Genomic DNA, 20483 nt, shown 5'->3' on the forward strand with positions numbered 1-20483 from the left:
AGCTCAGAATTAGGGTAATCCATTGTCCCAGTTTTAACACTGAAAGCCTGCATACCAGGAAACCCCTGAGCTCTAAAAATTAGGACAGTTGGTCACTCGACCGAGTGTTGCATTCTTTGATGGAAAGCCAGCATGCAAAGCTCTTTCATAGAGTCTAATGGGGTTGCTTCCAAAGTACAATTGGACAATTAGGAGCTAAGAAGAGTTTGAGAAAGAGAATGCAGCAAAAGCCAGCTAAGAAAGTGTGAAACGGTCATTGACCCACTGTCCCACTTCTATGCATTTCCCTCGAGCAGTATTTGAGAACACAGTGGCTACGGTGCTGGCTCTGCGCAGGGAGAAGATGTTTGTGGAAGAGGTGTCCACAGGCCAGGAGTGTGGAGTGGTGCTGGACAAGACCTGTTTCTATGCCGAGCAAGGAGGGCAGATCTATGATGAAGGCTACCTGGTGAAGGTGGATGACAGCAGTGAGGATGTGAGCCAACAGTTCTTCTTCCTTGTTAACGGCGAGCCAGGGAGCTGCTCTTGCCCCACAGTGCTTCAGGCCTTGGGAGCAGACCCCACACACCTTTGGGTTGGCTTCCATGGTCAGTATTTCTGAAGCCAAGGAAGTTGCTGCTTGTAACTGTTGTTTCCTGGCCATTGGGTACTCTCAGAGTATTTTTGCAGCCAGACTGCAAGTTTCTGACAAACTTTTCACATGAAAAGGAGAGGTAGCTCTCTGAAAGGCAGATGTCCTTGTAGAAAACTCTGCAGCCTCTAACTCTGCTGCTGCTGCTGCTGAATAAGTTACTTTTTCTTTAGGCTTACAGAGGCTTTTAAATGTTCTAAGATACAGCCAGGCGTGGTGGCTCAGGACTGTAAACTCAGCACATTGGGAGGCCAAAGTGGGTGGATCACCTGAAGTCAGGAGTTCAAGATCAGCCTGGCCAACATGATGAAACCCCATCTCTTCGGCCAGGCGTGGTGGCTCATGCCTGTAATCCCAGCACTCTGGGAGGCCAAGGTGGGCGGATCACAAGGTCAAGAGATCGAGACCATCCTGGCCAACATGGTGAAACCCTGTCTCTACTAAAAATACAAAAATTAGCTGGATGTGGTGGCGTGCGCCTGTAATCCCAGCTACTCAGGAGGCTGAGGCAGGAGAATTGCTTGAACCTGGGAGGTGGAGGTTGCAGTGAGCTGAGATCGCGCCACTGCACTCCAGTCTGGTGCCTGGCAACGGAGTGAGACTCTGTCTCAGAGAAAAAAAAAATGTTCAAAGATGTTCCTTAATATTGTGTGTGTCTATGTATGCACAAATATATTTATTTTTTATTTTATTTTATTTTTTTTGAGACAGAGTTTCGCTCTTGTTACCCAGCCTGGAGTGCAATGGCGCGATCTCGGCTCACCGCAACCTCTGCCTCCTGGCTTCAGGCAATTCTCCTGCCTCTGCCTCCTGGTTTCAGGCAATTCTCCTGCCTCAGCCTCCTGAGTAGCTGGGATTACAGGCACGCGCCACCATGCCCAGCTAATTTTTTGTATTTTTAGTAGAGATGGGGTTTCACCGTGTTGACCAGGATGGTCTCGATCTCCTGACCTCGTGATCCACCCGCCTCAGCCTCCCAAAGTGCTGGGATTACAGGCTTGAGCCACTGCGCCCGTCTTATTTTTTGAGATGGAGTGTCATTCTGTTACCCAGGCTGGAATGCAGTGGCACAGTCTCAGCTCACTGCAACATCTGTCTCCCAGGTTCAAGCCATTCTTCTGCTTCAGCCTCCTGAGTAGTTGGAATTAGAGGCACATGCATCACACTCGGCTAATTTTTGTATTTTTTTAGTAGAGAGAGGATTTCACCATGTTAGCCAGCCTAGTCTTGAACTCCTGGCCTCAGGTGATCTATTTGTCTCAGCCTCCCAAAGTGCTGGGATTACAGGCGTGAGCCACCGTGCCTGGCCTATTTATATTTAATATTAATGGTATATGTGTATGTACACACACATACACACTGTTAAAGAGTGTTTTAGAGAATGTGTATATACAATTTATGTATGTAAATTTACATATGCAAAGAGATTTTTTACATATGTAAAGAGAATTTTTTATATATACAAATTTATACTGAAAATATAGGAAAATTAATAGGTCAGGCATGGTGGCTCATGCCTGAAATCCCAGTACTTTGGGAGGCCAAGGCAGGCGGATCACCTAAGGTTGGGAGTTCAAGACCAGCCTGACCAAAATAGAGAAACGCTGTTTTTACTAAAAATACAAAATTAGCCAGGTATGGTGGCGCATGCCTGTAATCCCAGGTACTTGGGAGTCTGAGGCAGGAGAATTGCTTGAACCCAGTAGGCAGAGGTTGTGGTGAGTCAAGATCACGCCACTGCACTCCAGCCTGGGCAACAAGAGTGAAACTGTGTCTCAAAGAAGAAAATTCACTTTTTCTACTTGATTTTAAAAAAAGAAGAAAAGAAAATTTAATAAGGATTTATTTATCGGTCTCCTTGACCCCTCTTAGAAAACAGAGTTTACAGTGAAGAATGCTCAGGTGCGAGGAGGGTATGTGCTTCACATCGGAACGATCTATGGTGACCTGAAAGTGGGGGATCAGGTCCAGCTGTTTATTGATGAGGTGAGTTGGGTTATTATGGCCCCCATTGGATCTGGTTAGTAATCATCTTCTCTTCTGGCTTTCAATTGTCCTGTCATTGTTATCACTCCCTAGTAACATTGCAAGTAGAGCACAGGGGTTAATTTTAGTGCATTTGGTGGATTGTGAGGGATGCAACTAAGAGTTAAATCTGTATGTTCCTAAGGCATTGATTTCACCAGTGCTTTCAGTCAAGATCCTGTAGACTTGTTTTCAGGGATTGTTTTTCTAACCTCACATACTTCTTTGGGAGCCAAGGATGCTGAAGAATGAGAGCTAGGCTCTGTGGCATGTGACAGCTCCAGAGTGTAGCTTCAAACCAGGATAGCAGTGTAGTTCTAAAAAACTCAAGCAGATATGGAGGTTCTGTCCCACAGACTCAGAGGGCCTGGCTTCTCCTCACCTGACACTTCACTTTCTTTACTGGGGTGTTGCCTTTGATTTCCTTGTCCAGAGGGTAGGTATCAGATCCATTGTCTACGCCAGGGGTTGGCAAACTTTGTATAAAGAACTGGATACTAGGGCCAGGTGCAGTGGCTTACACCTGTAATCCCAGCACTTTGGGAGGCCGAGGCGGGTGGATCACGAGGTCAAGAGATCGAGACCATCCTCGTCAACATGGTGAAACCCCGTCTCTACTAAAAATACAAAAAATTAGCTGGGCATGGTGACATGGCCTGTAGTCCCAGCTACTCGGGAGGCTGAGGCAGGAGAATTGCCTGAACCCAGGAGGCAGAGGTTGCAGTGAGCCGAGATCGCGCCATTGCACTCCAGCCTGGGTAACAAGAGCGAAACTCCGTCTCAAAAAAAAAAAAAAAAACTGAATACTAAATATTTTTGGTTTTGCGGATCAGATGCTTGTGGTCATGATTAGTCAGCTCTGTGGTTGGAGTGCACAAGCAGCCATTGACCGTATGTAAACGAACAGGTGTGGGTGTGTTCCAGTAAACCTGTTTAGAAAATGCACACATTTTGGGAGGCTGAGGCAGGAGGTTTGCTTGAGGCCAGGAGTTTGAGAGCAGCCTGGACAACACCATGAGACCGCATCTTTCCAAAAAAAAAAAAAAAATGTCAGTTGAGGGTGGTGATGTGTGCCTGTAGTCCCAGCTCCTTGGGAGGCTGAGACAAGAGGTCACTTGAGCCCAGGAGTTAGAGGCAGCACTGAGCTATCATCTCGTGACTGTACTCCATCCTGGGTAGCAGAGCAAGACTCTGTCTCTAAATAAGAAAACAGATGACAGGCTAGATTTAGCCATAGGCCGTCGTTTGGCAATCACTATTGTAGGTGGAGGAACAGAAAGGGGAGGATATACCCCATCCCTTTAATGGTAGACATTACTTTAGCTCAAAATCCATTGACCAGAACTTAGTCACATGGGCACAGTTAGCCATAGGGAAGGTGGGAAACGTAACCTGTATTCTGCACAGCCATATTTCCAACTAAAAATTGCAGCACTAGGGGGAGCAGGTTCTGGGGGAGGACTAGCGGTCTATCACAGATGTCTCCAAGAGCCCCTCTGCCCTTTGCAGCCCCGACGAAGACCCGTCATGAGCAACCACACAGCTACGCACATTCTGAACTTTGCCCTGCGCTCAGTGCTTGGGGAGGCTGACCAGAAAGGCTCATTGGTTGCTCCTGACCGCCTTCGATTTGACTTCACTGCCAAGGGAGCCATGTCCACCCAACAGATCAAGAGGGCTGAAGAGATTGCTAATGAGATGATTGAGGCAGCTAAGGTAGGATGGGCGATGGCTGAACCCGCACCTTCCCTGCACTGTCACTGTCACTGACCACGGTCTCGGCAGTGCCGTGCCGTCTCTCACTTTTACCAGATTCTGTGCTGCACGTAGATTTGCTTAAAGCAGTGATTCTCAACCTGTGCTCGTGTAGGGGGCAGTGGTGGTAGTTGGTGGAAGGGAGAGGGAGAGGCCTTCACCCCATCCCCACCTTAGGAGAACCAGAGCTGTTCTAGTTAAGTCTGTTTACGTAAGATTTGGTCCACAGTTTAACAAAATAGAAGTTCCCATCTTGATGCCCTTGAGTTTGTATGTGACATGTGATTCAGGAAGCTCATGGCACCTGCTGGGCAGAGCCAAGTCAGAACCCACATCCTGCCTGCAGGACCATGCTCTCCTGCTGCTTCCTAATGCACCTCCAGGGATGTCTTCCAGCTCTTTTCTCTCTTGTTTGGCAGCCTGTTTACACCCAGGATTGCCCCTTGGCAGCAGCAAAAGCCATCCAGGGCCTACGGGCTGTGTTTGATGAGACCTATCCTGACCCTGTGCGAGTCGTCTCCATTGGGGTCCCAGTGTCTGAGCTGCTGGATGATCCCTCTGGGCCTGCTGGCTCCCTGACTTCTGTTGAGTTCTGTGGGGGAACGTGAGTACCACGGATGGGCAGAATAGTGGGTCATCTGGCATCACCCCCTGAGGAAGTAGGTCTTAGGCTAGACCAATTCCAGCCTTTCTAAGGCTGAAGTGAAATCCTCAGAAATGCAATTGCTGAATAATGTTCCCAGGAACCTCCGCATCTGGCCGGGCGTGGTGGCTCATGCCTGTAATCCCAGCACTTTGGGAGGCCAGGATGGGCAGATCACGAGGTCAGGAGTTGGATCATGGGTGGATCACTTGAGGTCAGGAGTTCAAGACCCTTCTGGCCAACATGGTCAAACTCGGTCTCTACTAAAAATATAAAATTAGCTGGCCATGGTGGCACATGCCTGTAATCGTAGTTACTCCAGAAGCAGGAAAATTGCTTGAACCTGGGAAGCAGAGGTTACAGTGAGCCAAGATGGCACCACTGCACTCCAGACTCCAGCCTGGTAACAGAGCTAAACTCCATCTCAAAAAAAAAAAAAAAGTCAGCATTGTAGTTTGCTCATTAGACCCCCATGTCTGTTGTTAACATTTCCTGATGAAACATTCCCAGGAGTATAAGGTGGAAAACACTGTATTCACACTTAAACACAGCTGCTTGCTGTTGTTTGCTGGGCTGATCCTCACAAAAAGGCTCATGTGAATTCAGGATTCAGCAAGGCCTGGAATGTTGAGCTCCTGATGTGGTCCTAGCCCTTCCCTTTCCTGGCACCTCACCTAATTTCCTTGACAACTTGGGCAGCATCTGGGGCATGTAGCTGCCTTGTCACAGAGCTGCTGAGCAGGCCCCGGGTTGAGCCAGCTCCTTTTGGCTTGGGATAGCCACTTCTGCCAGTTTGGATTCCTCTGTAGCTCTCTGGGCCTTTTTGGGAAGGTCATGGTGACCTGGAAAGATTAAGCCTGTGAAAGTACTATTTTTAATTTTAGGGTTTTTTTCAGGTGAAGTCTTGCTCTGTTGCCCAGGCTGGGGTGCAGTGGCATGATCTCGGCTCAGTGCAACCTCCACCTCCCGGGTTCAAGCGATTCTCATGCCTCGGCCTCCTAAGTAGCTGGGACTACAAGCATGTGCCACCACGCCCAGCCATGAAAAGAACATTCTTAATGTCATGGTCGAGACCCTCCAGGGTCTCCTGTAGGCCTCTGACAGGCAGGGAGGAAGGGGGATGTGCAGAGAGTAGGGTAGGCGTCTGGGAGGTTGGGTTCCAGGCTTTTCTGCCCAGCTGAAATAGGCCCTCAAACAAATCCCACTCTGCCCGATTACCTATTGCTAATACCTTTTAGATTACAGAAAACAGCTTTCACAAACTTTATCCAGTGCCAGGTGCGGTGGCTTATGCCTGTAATCCCAGCACTTTGGGAGGTTGAGGCGGGCGGATCACATGAGGTCAGGAGTTCGAGACCAGCGTGCCCAACATGGTGAAACCTCGTCTCTACTAAAAATAATTAGCCAGGAGTGGTGGCATGCACCTGGCTCCCAGCTATTTGGGAGGCTGAGGCAGGAGAATCGCTTGAACCCCGGAGGTGGAGGTTGCAGAGTCAAGATAGTGCCTCGGCACTTGAGCCTGGGCCAAAGAACAAGACTACCTCAAAAAAAAAAAAAAGACAACTTTATACTACTCTTAAAGAATGAGGATGAGTTAATGAGCATTTGCGGTTCTCTGAAGTGAGAAAACCTCTCTGTTTAAGGGGTTGTGGTAAGATTTTAAAAGTAATCTTCCATTCTTGTCACCTGGGGAGCAGGGATACTAAAATAGAGCTTAATTTAAGTTCCATCCCAGGACCAAAACTGTCAGGTAGAGCCTCACAGTAATATCATATTGGATATTAGGGACCACAGAGCACTTTGTTTATCTCATTTGATTTTCACAGCAGCTGTGTGGGAAGAATCACCCACTTTGAGAGCTGAGAACACTGAGTGAGGCTTAGCGAGCTGGGGTCTCGTTCGCTGTTAGAATACTCTCACACCCAGGCCTTCCCTGACTCTCATTCCGGCTTCTCTTTTTTTTTTTTTTTAAAAGATGGGATTTCACCATGATGGCCAGGCTGGTCTTGAACTCCTGACCTCAGGTGATCCACCCACCTCAGCGTCCCAAAGTGCTAGGATTACAGGCGTGAGCCACCATGCCTGAACTCATCCCTGCTTCTCTTGTCCTCGGGTCAGCCACAGTTGTGTTCTGAAGTTCTCTGAGTCAGGAAGGGCCTTCCCCCTCCATTGCCTTGAGAGAGCCTCCTCGGATGCTATCTGCTCAGGGCTGGTACACCCCAGCCAAGGGCGGCCAGGGCCTCTTTTACCACGGACTTTGTGTTTTGCATTCAGGCATCTGCAGAACTCAAGTCACGCAGGAGCTTTTGTGATCGTGACGGAAGAAGCCATTGCCAAGGGTATCCGGAGGATTGTGGCTGTCACAGGTGCTGAAGCCCAGAAGGTGAGCAGGTTTGGCTGGTTTGTGGCTTATTTGAAGGTGGCAAGAGGAGCCCAGTCTTTGAATACCTAGAGAAACAGTGCTCTGCAAGGTTTCTGCAGTCAGTGTGAAAGTAGAGGCTGGGCCACGCCCCTGCCCCTGCCCCAGTCCCAGTGTCCTCCTCCAGTTACCCCTGCATGGCAGAAGCAAGCCACTCCCCCACAAGATTCTTTAAACATAAGAAAGCTAGTCTTTTTTTTTTTTTTTTGAGACGGAGTTTCGCTCTTGTTACCCAGGCTGCAGTGCAATGGCGCAATCTCGGCTCACCGCAGCCTCTGCCTCCTGGGCTCAGGCAATTCTCCTGCCTCAGCCTCCTGAGTAGCTGGGATTACAGGCACGTGCCACCATGCCCAGCTCATTTTTTGTATTTTTAGTAGAGACGGGGTTTCACCATGCTGACCAGGATGGTCTCGATCTCTTGACCCTGTGATCCACCCGCCTCGGCCTCCCAAAGTGCTGGGATTACAGGCTTGAGCCACCGCGTATGTTTAGTCTTTTAAAACATGTGAATCTGGCCATCTACTCCCTACTGTCTCCATATGGAGGAGGGGAAGATAGAGTTGGTGTGGCTTCAGGGCCCCCAGCACTGATCTGTGTACCCCTAGGGGCATGTTTAGTCTGAAGCCATGCAGTAGAGGATGGATGCTCTGTCTTGGAAACTGGGGCTTATGTCTGACTACTGCTGAAGCCCCAGGCGTGGCCACTCCTGGGTTGAAAGGGGCTCCTGATGCTTGAGCTTGATTACCCCTGAGTCTGAGTTGGGTATAGCCTTTGCCAATGTGCATGTGAACACTGTGTTCCTTGCTGGGGCTGCCAGCATCTGCTCCCTAGAGACACTTTCGGTATGGTGGGATGTGCTGCTGCCTGGCCTGCCGCTGGGGCTTCCTGCACTGCCCCCACACCAGATAGTGAGGCTGACTCAGCCCTGCCTGGGGTTGACCTGGTGTCCCCTCCCAGGCCCTCAGGAAAGCAGAGAGCCTGAGGACATCTCTCTCTGTCATGGAAGCCAAAGTGAGGGCCCAGACTGCTCCAAACAAGGATGTGCAGAGGGAGATCGCTGACCTTGGAGAGGTAGGGGTGGGCTCCCTTTCTCCATCTGTCCATCCCTTCCTCCTTCCCTCCCTCCTTCCCCAGGGCCTGATGCATGAGGCATGCCCTCTCTTCAGGAAATCTCCTGTAATCAGTCAGGCCGTGGTTCTTGGAATGGGCCTTTGTGCTGACTGTTACTGTCCAGCAGCCTTGTAGCAGGTACCCTATGGGTCCTGGCCTTTGACCCTGGACACTGCCTGCTGCTCTCATTGCTGCTAGCAGGAGAGTTCTTCCCCCGCACGTGTGGGCACTGGGGTGGAGGGAGGTGGGAGAGGAGCTGAAGACGCCCTCTGCTTCCTAGCCTACCTCGCGTTTATTCACATTGCAGGCTGTGAGGAAGCCCATCACAGGCTGTTCCCAACCTGGTAAGGAGCAGGCCTGACTCGAGAGCCCGGCTCTCTACTGCTCCTTTCTCTCTAGCCGTGCTTGTTTCGGCTGCCACAACTGCTCTTGAAGGGACTGATCTCAAAGCCTGAAGACACCTTTGTGTTTTCTCTCTCCTTTCCAGAACACTAGTCAGGGAGGACTTGGGTTTAGGCAGGGCTGAGGGGGCTGAACCCTGACATCCCAGCAATTTGTGGCCCAGATTCATACCGTCTTCTGGTTCTAGGTGATGGCCACCGCAGTCATCCCCCAGTGGCAGAAGGACGAATTGCGGGAGACTCTCAAATCCCTAAAGAAGGTCATGGATGACCTGGACCGTGCCAGCAAAGCTGATGTCCAGAAGCGAGTGAGTCCTGGCAGTGCCGGTGGCCAGAGCGGTTCCTAGGGAAAGGCCAGCAGGATTGGGCCTGGGTTTCAGAGCCTGCTGTTTTTCTGGACTTTCTTCTTGCAGGTATTGGAGAAGACAAAGCAGCTTATTGACAGCAACCCCAACCAGCCCCTTGTCATCCTGGAGATGGAGAGTGGTGCCTCAGCCAAGGTAACCTAGGGACTGGGGCCCTTATCCTGGGGTGCAGCAGCCCTCGGGCAGCTGATAATGGCCTCTGTGGCTCTTAGCCAAGGGGATGCCTAGGGGCCCCCTGTCTGGGATTTAGGTGGGGCTGAGCCATGGAGTGATCTGGCTCTGGGTGGGAAGAGGAGCAGCTCCCTGCATGTGATGGGCATGCCTGGGCTGGGTGTGGGCTGGGGTCTTCCACCTAAGCCTAGACAGCACCTGCTCTGGGAAGGGGTGGGGTGTGTGGCGGTCTTTCTGTGGACTGCACACTCTCACCTGAGTGGAGAGCAGGGTTCCTGCTCCAGCACCATGGCCTGAGCCAGCTCTTCCCCGCAGGCCCTGAATGAAGCTTTGAAGCTCTTCAAGATGCACTCCCCTCAGACGTCTGCCATGCTCTTCACTGTGGACAACGAGGCTGGCAAAATCACGTGCTTGTGTCAAGTCCCCCAGGTCAGAACTGCCTACGACTTTTCACACCAAGGGGCAGTGTGGGTCCTGTGTGTGTACAATCGGCATTTGAAACTGGGCAGCTGTTGCCCTTTACCCAGGCCTTCTCATTGGTGAAGATGTCTGGTTGATACTTGGCTTTGCCACTCTGTCCTTTCCTGGCCGTGGCTATGACTGCCCCCTTTACCAGCCATTAACTGTGTCTCGGCTACCAGCAGCATCCCCACTGGGCAGGAGTGGAGGATGGCTCCTGCACGATTTATTTTCCTCCATTCCTCACTCATTTACCCTCTGTTCTAACTCCACCTTCCCCTTACCTTCCAGAATGCAGCCAATAGGGGCCTAAAAGCCAGCGAGTGGGTGCAGCAGGTATCAGGCCTGATGGATGGTAAAGGTGGTGGCAAGGATGTGTCTGCGCAGGCCACAGGCAAGAACGTTGGCTGCCTCCAGGAAGCGCTGCAGCTGGCCACTTCGTTTGCCCAGCTGCGCCTCAGCGATGTGAAGAACTGAGGTGGGGAAGGAGGCGTTTCGCACTGGATCCATAGGTCCAGCCAGGAGTTCCTCTTCTGCTATAAGAACATTGGAATCTTGGGACCTTTAAAGAGCTCCCACCATCCTCCTAAACCCGCAGTAACTGGAAGAGGTCCTGTGACTCAGTGCTCCTTATATGTCTGCCCTGAGCCCTCCACGTCAGTGCCATCTGTCTAGAACCACTACCCCAGCATTGCTGTTGTGCATCCACACGCATCTAGAGCAGACAGCTCTCGAGACCTGAGCTGTCTGGGTCAGCAAATGGGAATCATTTTTGCTGCAGAGAATAAAGGACCATGTGCAATAATTGATGCCGCATGATCTCTCCGCATTCCCAATGGGGGCTCGCCGTTTCCATAGCCCTTGGCCCCTGCTGTCTGTCTACAATAAATGCTGTGACTCCTGCTAGCTGCTGTAGTATTCACTGTGTCCAGCCCCAGAACTCCGAATTTTGGGAGTAGCCCCTGGGGTTGCCTCAAACGTTTGTGGCGATGGAAGCCAAATAGTTGAGGTGACAGAGGAAGGTATTCATAATTCAATAGAAGATGAGGGTTGCACTGGAATCTTGGGACCTTTAAAGAGCTCCCCCCTTCCCAGCTGGATGGATGAACGCCATCAACCCTGCACTAGCGGCACCAGGGCGTTGAGGACGCCGGCCGTTCTCCCTCCGGGCCTTCAGGGGGCGCTATAGCGAAGCCCGCTGCTCCCCCCACCCGGCATCCTTCGCGCAGGCGCGCGTCTTTAAGCAGCGGAAGAGCTGGTGTGCGCGTTGCGGCAGCGGGCGGAAGCGGGTCGCACGCTAGGCGCCGCCATGCCTGGGGACCACCGCCGCATACGTGGCCCGGAGGAATCGCAGCCGCCGCAGCTGTACGCGGCCGACGAAGAGGAAGCGCCCGCCGCCCGCGACCCGACGCGGCTGCGACCCGTGTACGCTCGCGCGGGGTTGCTGAGTCAAGCCAAGGGCTCGGCTTACCTGGAGGCAGGAGGCACCAAGGTGTTGTGCGCCGTGTCGGGCCCGCGCCAGGCCGAGGGTGGCGACCGTGGCGGCGGACCGGCCGGAGCAGGCGGCGAGGCCCCGGCCGCGCTGCGTGGTCGGCTGCTCTGCGACTTCCGCCGCGCCCCCTTTGCGGGGCGCCGGCGCCGCGCTCCACCGGGCGGCGGTGAGGAGCGTGAGCTGGCGCTGGCGCTGCAGGAGGCGCTGGAGCCGGCCGTGCGCCTGGGCCGATACCCGCGTGCACAGCTCGAGGTGTCGGCGCTGCTGCTGGAGGACGGGGGTTCAGCCCTGGCCGCCGCGCTCACCGCCGCTGCGCTCGCCCTAGCGGACGCGGGCGTGGAGATGTACGACCTGGTGGTGGGCTGCGGCCTGAGCCTTGCTCCGGGGCCCGCGCCCACCTGGCTGCTGGACCCCACGCGGCTCGAGGAGGAGCGCGCCGCCGCCGGTCTCACCGTGGCGCTCATGCCCGTGCTGAATCAGGTGGCCGGGCTGCTGGGCAGCGGGGAGGGCGGCCTGACCGAGAGCTGGGCGGAGGCCGTGCGCCTTGGCCTCGAGGGCTGCCAGCGTCTCTACCCCGTGCTGCAGCAGTGCCTGGTGCGGGCCGCCCGTCGCAGGGGCGCCGTCGCCCCGCCCTGAACCAGGAGTCTGAGCAACCACGGACGCCACGCCAAGACTCGCGCCGTCGGCCTCGAGCCGGTATCGAGATAGCAGCCGGAGCCCCGGAGAGCACCTGGAGAGGCTGGAACAGAGCCGAGGCGCCAGTCAGCTGTGGTGGTGGAAGGGCTTTTTACAAACCTCATTAAAGGAACTTTTCTCCTTCAGCCGGCTCTCAGCTGCGACCCAGTGAGGAAACCTGTGAGTGCAGCCTGACTTCCAAGTTGGAAACGACTTCAGCAGGACTTACCTGGAAGCTGATACCTGGGAGCTGTAGTCATTTAAGGAATAGACCCTTTGCACGGCCAGCCAGAGACTCCCTCTGGCGTAACTGGGCTACTTCTGAGAGGTTGGACAAGGGGACTGTGCCTTCTCACTTACCGTGTCTGAGCCAAAAGAAAAACACTTTTATATCTGAAAAACGTCTTCTGTTGTGATTCTTCTTGGTCCAGGATTTGAGAGAGCACGGCTCCTTTGTTTTTACATCCCAGGTGGCAAGGGGTCGTGACCGCACTGCCTTTAACAGATCCCATTCCTTAGACCAACGTGAACAGGACCGATGGGCTGCCAAGAACAGCTGCAGGGCTGGGTGTGGGTGCTGTGCTTTATGGAAGTCCAAGGTGCCCCCACAGGAACCAGAGCCAGGACAGCTGCTGAGATGTCACAAAAGTAGGAAGAATTAGGCCGGGCGCGGTGGCTCAAGCCTGTAATCCCAGCACTTTGGGAGGCCGAGGCAGGTGGATCACAAGGTTGAGAGATCGAGACCATCCCAGTCAACATGGTGAAACCCCGTCTCTACTAAAAATACAGAAAATTAGCTGGGCATGGTGGCGCGTGCCTGTAATCCCAGCTACTCGGGAGGCTGAGGCAGGAGAATTGCCTGAACCCAGGAGGCGGAGGTTGCGGTGAGTCGAGATCGCGCCATTGCACTCCAGCCTGGGTAACAAGCGAAACTCCGTCTCAAAAAAAAAAAAAAAAAGGTAGGAAGAATTGTATGGCCCCAGAGGCGCCCTGAGTGCACCCCAGCCCCCAACCCTAGTTTGGTACTAGGCAAGACCCAACTCGGGGCAGGGTAGCTGGAACGGGTTTCGCTCTGGGTGGAAACCAGATCTGCCCTTGGCCACGTGGAGAACGGCACAACCAGAGGCCTCCACTGCCGGTGGGAAGTGGGGTCCTGGGCGTCTTCACGTGGCGCCTTGGTCCTAGGAAGAAAACCCTGAGCAGCGCCCGGAGAGGGCAGGTGAACTGCCAGGAAAGCCAGGTACGGCCTGGCTGCTCCATAGGGCAGAGCCGGCCTGACTTACCACGAGGGTGGGGTCTTTCCTGTGTGGCTCCCAGCTCTGATGGTTTGGTCTCAAGGCTCCTCTGGAGGCAGCCAGGTGACTGCCATTGAGAAGGCAGGGCAGGCTGGGCCAGTCTGCACTCGGCTTCTCAGGGAAGGGCTGGTGCCGGGCAGCCCAAGGACCAGAATGAGTTTCTGGAGCCACACCAAGAAGCTTTGACCAGGAAAAAGATTTATGAAATTTTTTTCCCTTTTGACTTACCTTTCTAGAGCAGGCTTGAAATGGCGTCACACCAGTGGAGACCGCTCCTGTTATTCTGAAGGATGGCTTTGGAGAGTGGATGGCGAGTCTGGAGCCCCAAGAGGGTGGTTTGGGGTGCACGCAGAGGACCTTCCAGCTGTTTCGGTCAGGGAGGGAGACTGGGATCCCAGGGAAATCTGTTGGCGCATCTGGAGGGGAGTGAAGAGCAGCCGTGGCCATGTCTGCACTCAGGACTGAGGGGAGGGGTGGGGTGGGGTGGGGTGGGGGTGGGCTGTCAGCTGTCCCTTGGAAGACAGCCTCAGCTTCATGAGGATGGTGACCTGGCACAGTCCCAGGCCACCTCCCTCTTAACCCTGTCAGTCCCAGGGCTGTCATCCTGAAATGCGAGCTCCTAAGAAGCTAAACCTGCTGCGACAGTGAAGGCTTCTGCTTTTCTGGCCAAGCCCTGTGTTCTATTGACCCAGCTCCAGAATGGGCATCTCAGGTTGCATGGGTGCTATGAGGAGGCCTTCACAACCTAAGCAAGGCAAGGAAAGGAGCTACCCCAGAATGCCTGGAGCTGATGAGCCTGGAGGAGATCTTGCTGCTTCTTGGCTGTCCTGGTCCTATGCGTGGTCCTCCACCTGTAGGGAAAATAGAAGCAGGACATTGGCAGAGGGGCTGGAGGCATGGGAGGCTAGGAAAGAAGGGGCCACCAGCTCACAACATCTAGTCTCCCTGCACCCCGCTTTCCATTTCCCCAGAGCTTTGGCAGCTCAGGGCTACTCTAGATTCTACCTCAGATCTAGGAACTCAGAACCACAAGGCAAAAGAAAGCATTTGTCTCCATGTAGCCTATTCAGATGTTACAGGTGTGACTCAGGCCTTGGGCAGCAGTGAGAGCCCTCCCAACCCAGCAGGCCAAGAGCGGAGCTGTGTGGGTGGATGGGGGAGGGCTCCAGCCACAGTGTGAGCCAGGTGTGGCCTGTCTCAGACCACCGAGAGTGGAGGTGATGGTAAGCAGGGAATGTTCGGAGCCCTCTAATTTCACACACCAGGGCTGTTACCAGTTCCAGGAGGGTCTGTGTGCCACAGCTTCTCTGGGGGGCATGGCCCATGGGACAGCTGGAGACCCAGCAACAGCAGGTGGAGATGAGGCCCAGAAGAGGGGCTTGGATTTTTTTTTTTTTTTTTTTGAAACGGACTTTCACTCTTGTTACCCAGGCTGGAGTGCAATGGCGCAATCTCGGCTTACCGCAACCTCCGCCTCCTGGGTTCAGGCAATTCTCCTACCTCAGCCTCCTGAGTAGCTGGGATTACAGGCACGCGCCACCATGCCCAGCTAATTTTCTGTATTTTTAGTAGAGACGGGGTTTCACCATGTTGACTGGGATGGTCTCGATCTCTCAACCTTGAGATCCACCTGCCTCGGCCTCCCAAAGTGCTGGGATTACAGGCTTGAGCCACCGTGCCTGGCGAGGGGCTTGGATTTTAACAGGCTTACCAGCCAGGTCTCACACAAGGGCTCTGGGGCGTTGGGGTACACCTGTGACATTCCCTCTACAGTCCTCCTGCCTCTGTCCCCCCAGTGCCTTCCAGGAGAAGGTTTTTCAGCCCAGAACCAATCCTGGCATAGCTGAGCCCTCCAAGCTTGGAACTGGGAGACAAAACAGAGGGCCAGGCCCAGCCTACTGAGCATGGCTCTGTGGCATGGACGCACACCTCCCCCTCTTAACCACTGCAGGCTGCGGCTATGACCATGGGCCCTCACTTGCTCACTGGGGGGCCACGAGGAACAAAACACATGTAGGGTGGAGATGGTGAAGCAGGGCCAGGCCACTCACTGTCTGCTCCGTGTCTGTGCTGCCCTCAGAGCCATTTGCCCAGGGACTGGCCCTCTGGCTCTGGGGCTTCTGTGAGGACTCAGAGCTGCAAGAGGAACCCTTGTGGCCAGGACCCCTGTTCTTTCCACTGTCCTTTGTGGCTGTGCGGAGTCATCAGCCAGTGGCTGGGTTTAGAGGCCACAGCTGATCCTAGAGGCCACCTGATGCCCAGCAATGACCTAGGGCCTCCTTGACTTGAGAGGGTAACAGGTGGAAGGGCTGGGACATGTGGCTCTAGCTCCAGGTGATTGCTGAGTGGGTGGGGGCAACCTAGAAGCCACAAGAATCCTTGAGCCTCAACAGCCCAGGGCCGGGCGCAGTGGCTCAAGCCTGTAATCCCAACACTTTGGGAGGCCGAGGCAGGTGGATCATGAGGTCAAGAGATGGAGACCATCCTGGTCAACATGGTGAAACCCCATCTCTACTAAAAATACAAAAAATTAGCTGGGCCTGGTGGCGCGTGCCTGTAATCCCAGCTACTCAGGAGGCTGAGGCAGGAGAATTGCCTGAACCCAGGAGGCGGAGGTTGCAGTGAGCCGAGATCGCGCCATTGCACTCCAGCCTGGGCAACAAGAGCAAAACTGTCTCAAAAAAAAAAAAAAAAAAAAAAAAAAAGCCCAGGAATGACAAATGAGCACACTCCAAGGAGGGGGGACCTTAAGACTGGGTAAGGCCCAGGCAGGGCCCTGGGGGCTGGGCATCTTCTGGAGTGGGGAAAGCTGGGTTTGCACAGCATGTGGGGATCAGACCTGCGGGTGGGCCCCTCCGCCGGTCCATGTGCTCCAGGCTCTGCAGCAGGCTGTCCACCTGGGCTTTGATCTGCCGCAGCTCCCCCTGGGTGGCATGAAGCTCCTTGGTCCAGATCATGGGGACAGGGGCTGGGGTCAGTACCCAAGCTGGGCTCTGGACCTGCCCTGACAGCTGGCGTGGCATTCCGGCTGCTCCCTCACACTGCAGGTGTGGCTGTGGCCCCCACTCCCACTTTTTCTGCCCAGAAAGCAGGGGGCTGTTCCTGGAGGCCCTGTGAGGACTGAAGCCGCTCCTGACTCCCAGTCCCCTGTGGGCCCTCCGGATCTTCACAGGCCCATGGCTGATACTCCAGTATTCATAGACCCTGAGGACAGGACAGAGAGAGCATCAGGCTAGCCAGCCCTACCAGCTCACTTGGAGGACATGGGCAGGCGCTGCCTACCTGCAGGGAACGTCATCTCTGCACAGCTCGTAGTTCAGGTGGTAGCTACTGCTGCTGCTGCAGCGAAGGAGACAAAAGGGTCACTGTCCATGGACAGGGCCTCTGCCGGGGGCCCAGATGAACGTGAAAAACTCAAGTTCACAACTCTTTCTTGGAATGTCCGCCTTCCTCACGGCAAGAGCCCCTGAAGACTCGCCCAAGGTCACTTTGGGAGACCACAGCAAGCCAGCTTCCCCAGTCAGCCTCTGATAAGGGGTCTTACCAGAGGCCAGGTGGCAGGGGGGACACGACACCATAACCTACAGGCTTCTGGCAGCCAGAGCCCAGCCCCCCTTAAGGCTACTTTGTAAAGCCGGGCACTGCTGGTGCCCAGAGCCTTTGTCTGGCAAAAGATGAAAGGGAAGATATATGTCAGAGCCAAAGCCCGATAGCACACAGGAGAGCCTTCGATCCTTGCATGGGAATCACCAGGGCCAGCGGGCAAGCCCTGGCCCTGGCGGACAGGACGTCGGCCAGGCCACCTTGGCTGTTGCTCCAGGCCCTGGGAGAGAAGACAGGCCCAACCGCCCAGGCTCACAAAAGTGGGGTTCCCCGATTCTCACACCAAGCACCCCAGTGCATCTGTGCCACAAGGGGTTGAGGGATCGTGCAAAGGGACGGCTGGGTCCCAGCCCAGGCAGGAAGCTCTGAGGATCCCATGGCAGGAGCTTCAGGCCCTTCCTCTGTCTGGAGCTGGGGTGGGCCCTGAGTTGGGGAAAAGGGAGTGTCCACACAGTGGGGGTGATGTAAAGTTCTGAAACAACTTTCTGGTCCTGCCACCCTTGCCCCCAGGTCAGGGCCAGCACACGAGGGGCGGGATGGAGGACTTTCTGGGCCCCAGACCTGTCCTTTCCGTCCCCAGCCACTCCCCACTCCCACCCTTGCTTTCCGGCTCCAGGAGGTCTGGGTGGGCAGCCTGGGAAGCTTCCGATTGTGGTCGGGAGAGGGTGGCAAGCCCACTCCCCATGGCGAGGTGGGTCTGGCCTTGGGGTAGGTGAATAGGGACCCACGCCCCAGGCCAGGAAGGACCAAGCATCGAGGGCTGGGGCCGAGACAGCGCCAGAGATGGAGGCCTCCAAACAGGACCGCCAAGAAAAGTGCCCTTAACCAGGCCGACCAGTCCCCTCCCTGTGGCTAAACACAGACCAGGCCGGGTGGGGTGGTGCCTGTGACCACCTGGGCTGCAGTGGTGAGGCCGTGCTCCTCAAGGCATTGGTGGTTCAGTGGTAGAGTTCTCGCCTGCCATGCAGGAGGCCTGGGTTCGATTCCTGGCCAGTGTAAAGGTGAGGTTTCCTTTTCTCCATGATGTTCTTTACCTAATTTCTGTTCCCCAAAATGCCTGTTTTCAGTGTTTTTTGTTTTGGGTTTTTTCCCTGTTTCCCAAAAAGCCTGTTGTCGGCATTTTTTTGTTTTGGGATTGTTTTTTTAAGATGGAGTGTCCCTCTGTCACCCAGGCTGGAGTACAGTGGAGTGACCTCAGCTCACTACAACCTCTGCCTCCTGGGTTCAAGCAATTCTCCTGCCTCAGCCTCCCGAGTAGCTGAGATTACAGGCACATACCACCACACCCAGCTAATTTTTGTATTTTTAATAGAGATGGGGTTTCACCATATTGGCCAAGATGGTCTTGTTCTCCTGACCTCGTGATCCCCCTGCCTCAGCCTCCCAAAGTGGTGGGATTACAGGCGTAAGCCACCATGGCAGGCCTTTTTTTTTTTTTTTTTTTTTTTTTTTTTTTTTTTTAAATAAGACAGGAACTTGGGGCTAGTACAGTGACTCACACCTGTAATCCTAGCCCTTTGGAGGCTGAGGCTTGTGGACCATGAGGTCAGGAGTTTGAGATCAGCCTGGCCAACATGGTGAAACCCCGTTTCTACTAAAAATACAAAAATGAGCTGGGCATGGTGGCAGGCACCTGTAATCCCAGCTACTCCAGACTCTGAGGCAAGAGAACTGTGGAGGCTGCAATGAGCCGAGATGGAACCACTGCACTCCAGCCTGGGCAACAAGAGTTAAACGTGAAACACCATCTCAAAAAAAAAAAAAAAAAAGACAGTATCTTGGCCTGGCACAGTGGCTCACACCTGTAATCCCAACACTCTGGGAAGTCAAAGTGGGTGGATCACTTGAGGTCAGGAGTTCAGGACCAGCCTGGCCAACATGATCAAACACCATTTCTACTAAAAACAAAAAATTAGCCAGGCAAGGTGGCAGATGCTTGTAATCCCAGCTACTCAGGAGGCTGAAGCAGGAGAATTGCTTGAACCCGGGAGGCAGAAGTTGCAGTGAGCCGAGATGACATCACTGCACTCCAGCCTTGGCAACAAGAGTGAGATCCTCCTGCCTCAGCCTCCTGAGTAGCTGGGACCACAGGCCAAAAAAGTAATTAGTGTCCAGCTAATTATTTTATTTTTTGTAGACACAGGTCTCTCTCAGACCTGGATCACATGATCCTCCAGCTTCAGCCTCCCTAAATGCTGGGATTACAGGCATGAACCGCCCTGCCCCACCTAAGTATACTTTTGTGAGTACCCAGAGAAGAGCCATGTACTGAAAGGGATTTTGCCGACTGCCAGCCAAGCCAAGATAAATGCTGAGAGATTGCATTATGGTGCGTGCCCATCTGCAGCTGCCTATTTCAGGCAGGGGTTTTTCCCTCGAGGGGCCTCCCTGTCCTGCCTGCCTTTGACAGTGCTCGGGCTGAAGCCTGTGTCCAGGTGAGTGAGCGGCCTTGCCCTTCTCTCCTCAAGGGGAAGGGCCTGGTTGAAGGGCAGTGGCTGCAGCTGCTCCCTGCTCTGGCCACAGGGTCACAGCCTGCTATCTGGGAACTCTCCACAGAAAGATACAAAAATGTACCCTCTGAGGGCAGAGGCCAAGCCACCTCCTCAAGTGTTCTCAGGGCTGGGCTATGGGGTGGGAGGTGGGGACCGGGGGCAGGGGGCAGTCCTTCCACTATGGCTTTCCCTCCATATTGGGGAATTCCTTGAGCATGTTTCATGGTGTCGCTCTGTCATCCAGGCAGTGCACGATCTCAACTCACTGCAGCCTCAACCTCCTGGGTTCAAGTGATCCTCCCAACATCCACCTCCTGAGTAGCTGAGACTACAGGCATTTAATACCACACCCAGCTAATTTTTATTTTATTTTATTTTTGAGACAGAGTCTTGCTCTGTCGCCCAAACTGGAGTCCAGTGGCATGATCTTGGCTCACTACAACCTCTGCCTCCCAGGTTCAAGTGAGTCTCATGCCTCAGCATCCCTGAGTAACTGGTGCCTGACACCATGCCCAGCTAATTTTTTTTTTTAGTAGAGACAGGGTTTCACCATGTTGGCCAGGCTGGTCTTAAACTCCTGACCTCAGGTGATCCTCCCACTTTGACCTGTCAAAGTACTGGGATTACAGGCGTGAGCCACCACACCTGGCCAATTTTTACTTCATGTCTTGTAGAGATCAGAGTTTCACTTTGTTGCATAGTCTTTTCTTAAACCCTGGGCTCAAGCGATCTGCCTGTCTCAGCCCCTCCAAGTGCTGGGACAACAGGTAGGAGCCACCTCGCTGGGCCACACATTCCATGCTGAGACCCGAATCACATGACTGGACTTGAGCAGTTCTCAGGGAGAGACCATTTGGCAGCTCACTGCCCGCCATGGCCCCAGCCCTGAGCGATCCCCTCCTCTGGGGACCATCCCAAGGGGGCCTGAGCCACCACCACAGCCCACC

The 20483-nt window shown here is 54.1% G+C and overlaps 2 protein-coding genes and 1 non-coding gene across 5 annotated transcripts in view; all 3 read left to right on the forward strand.

Annotated features, from left to right (window-relative positions):
* The window catches only part of AARS1 (alanyl-tRNA synthetase 1), a 32938-nt gene extending 22154 nt beyond the window's left edge, over positions 1-10784 (forward strand). For all 3 annotated transcript variants that reach the window (XM_003939919.4, XM_010350641.2, XM_010350642.2), the window contains exons 12-21: positions 297-475; positions 2504-2617; positions 4166-4372; positions 4831-5015; positions 7329-7437; positions 8431-8544; positions 9173-9292; positions 9398-9484; positions 9836-9949; positions 10271-10784. In XM_003939919.4, coding sequence (XP_003939968.1) covers positions 297-475; positions 2504-2617; positions 4166-4372; positions 4831-5015; positions 7329-7437; positions 8431-8544; positions 9173-9292; positions 9398-9484; positions 9836-9949; positions 10271-10456 — 1415 coding nt within the window. In that variant the 3' untranslated portion in view covers positions 10457-10784. The remainder of the gene's footprint in view (positions 1-296; positions 476-2503; positions 2618-4165; positions 4373-4830; positions 5016-7328; positions 7438-8430; positions 8545-9172; positions 9293-9397; positions 9485-9835; positions 9950-10270) is intronic.
* A 91-nt stretch (positions 10785-10875) lies between these two features.
* Positions 10876-12547, forward strand: EXOSC6 (exosome component 6). Its single transcript, XM_039480417.2, has one exon. The coding sequence runs from the start codon at positions 11289-11291 to the stop codon at positions 12105-12107; it is 819 nt and encodes a 272-aa protein (XP_039336351.1). The 5' UTR covers positions 10876-11288; the 3' UTR covers positions 12108-12547.
* A 5424-nt stretch (positions 12548-17971) lies between these two features.
* Positions 17972-18042, forward strand: TRNAG-GCC (transfer RNA glycine (anticodon GCC)). Its single transcript has one exon. It is a non-coding gene; the product is annotated as a tRNA-Gly (tRNA).
* The last annotated feature ends 2441 nt before the right edge of the window (positions 18043-20483 follow it).

This window comes from Saimiri boliviensis, chromosome 1 (assembly GCF_048565385.1).
Source record: "Saimiri boliviensis isolate mSaiBol1 chromosome 1, mSaiBol1.pri, whole genome shotgun sequence".
In the NCBI taxonomy this organism is placed as follows: domain Eukaryota; kingdom Metazoa; phylum Chordata; class Mammalia; order Primates; family Cebidae; genus Saimiri; species Saimiri boliviensis.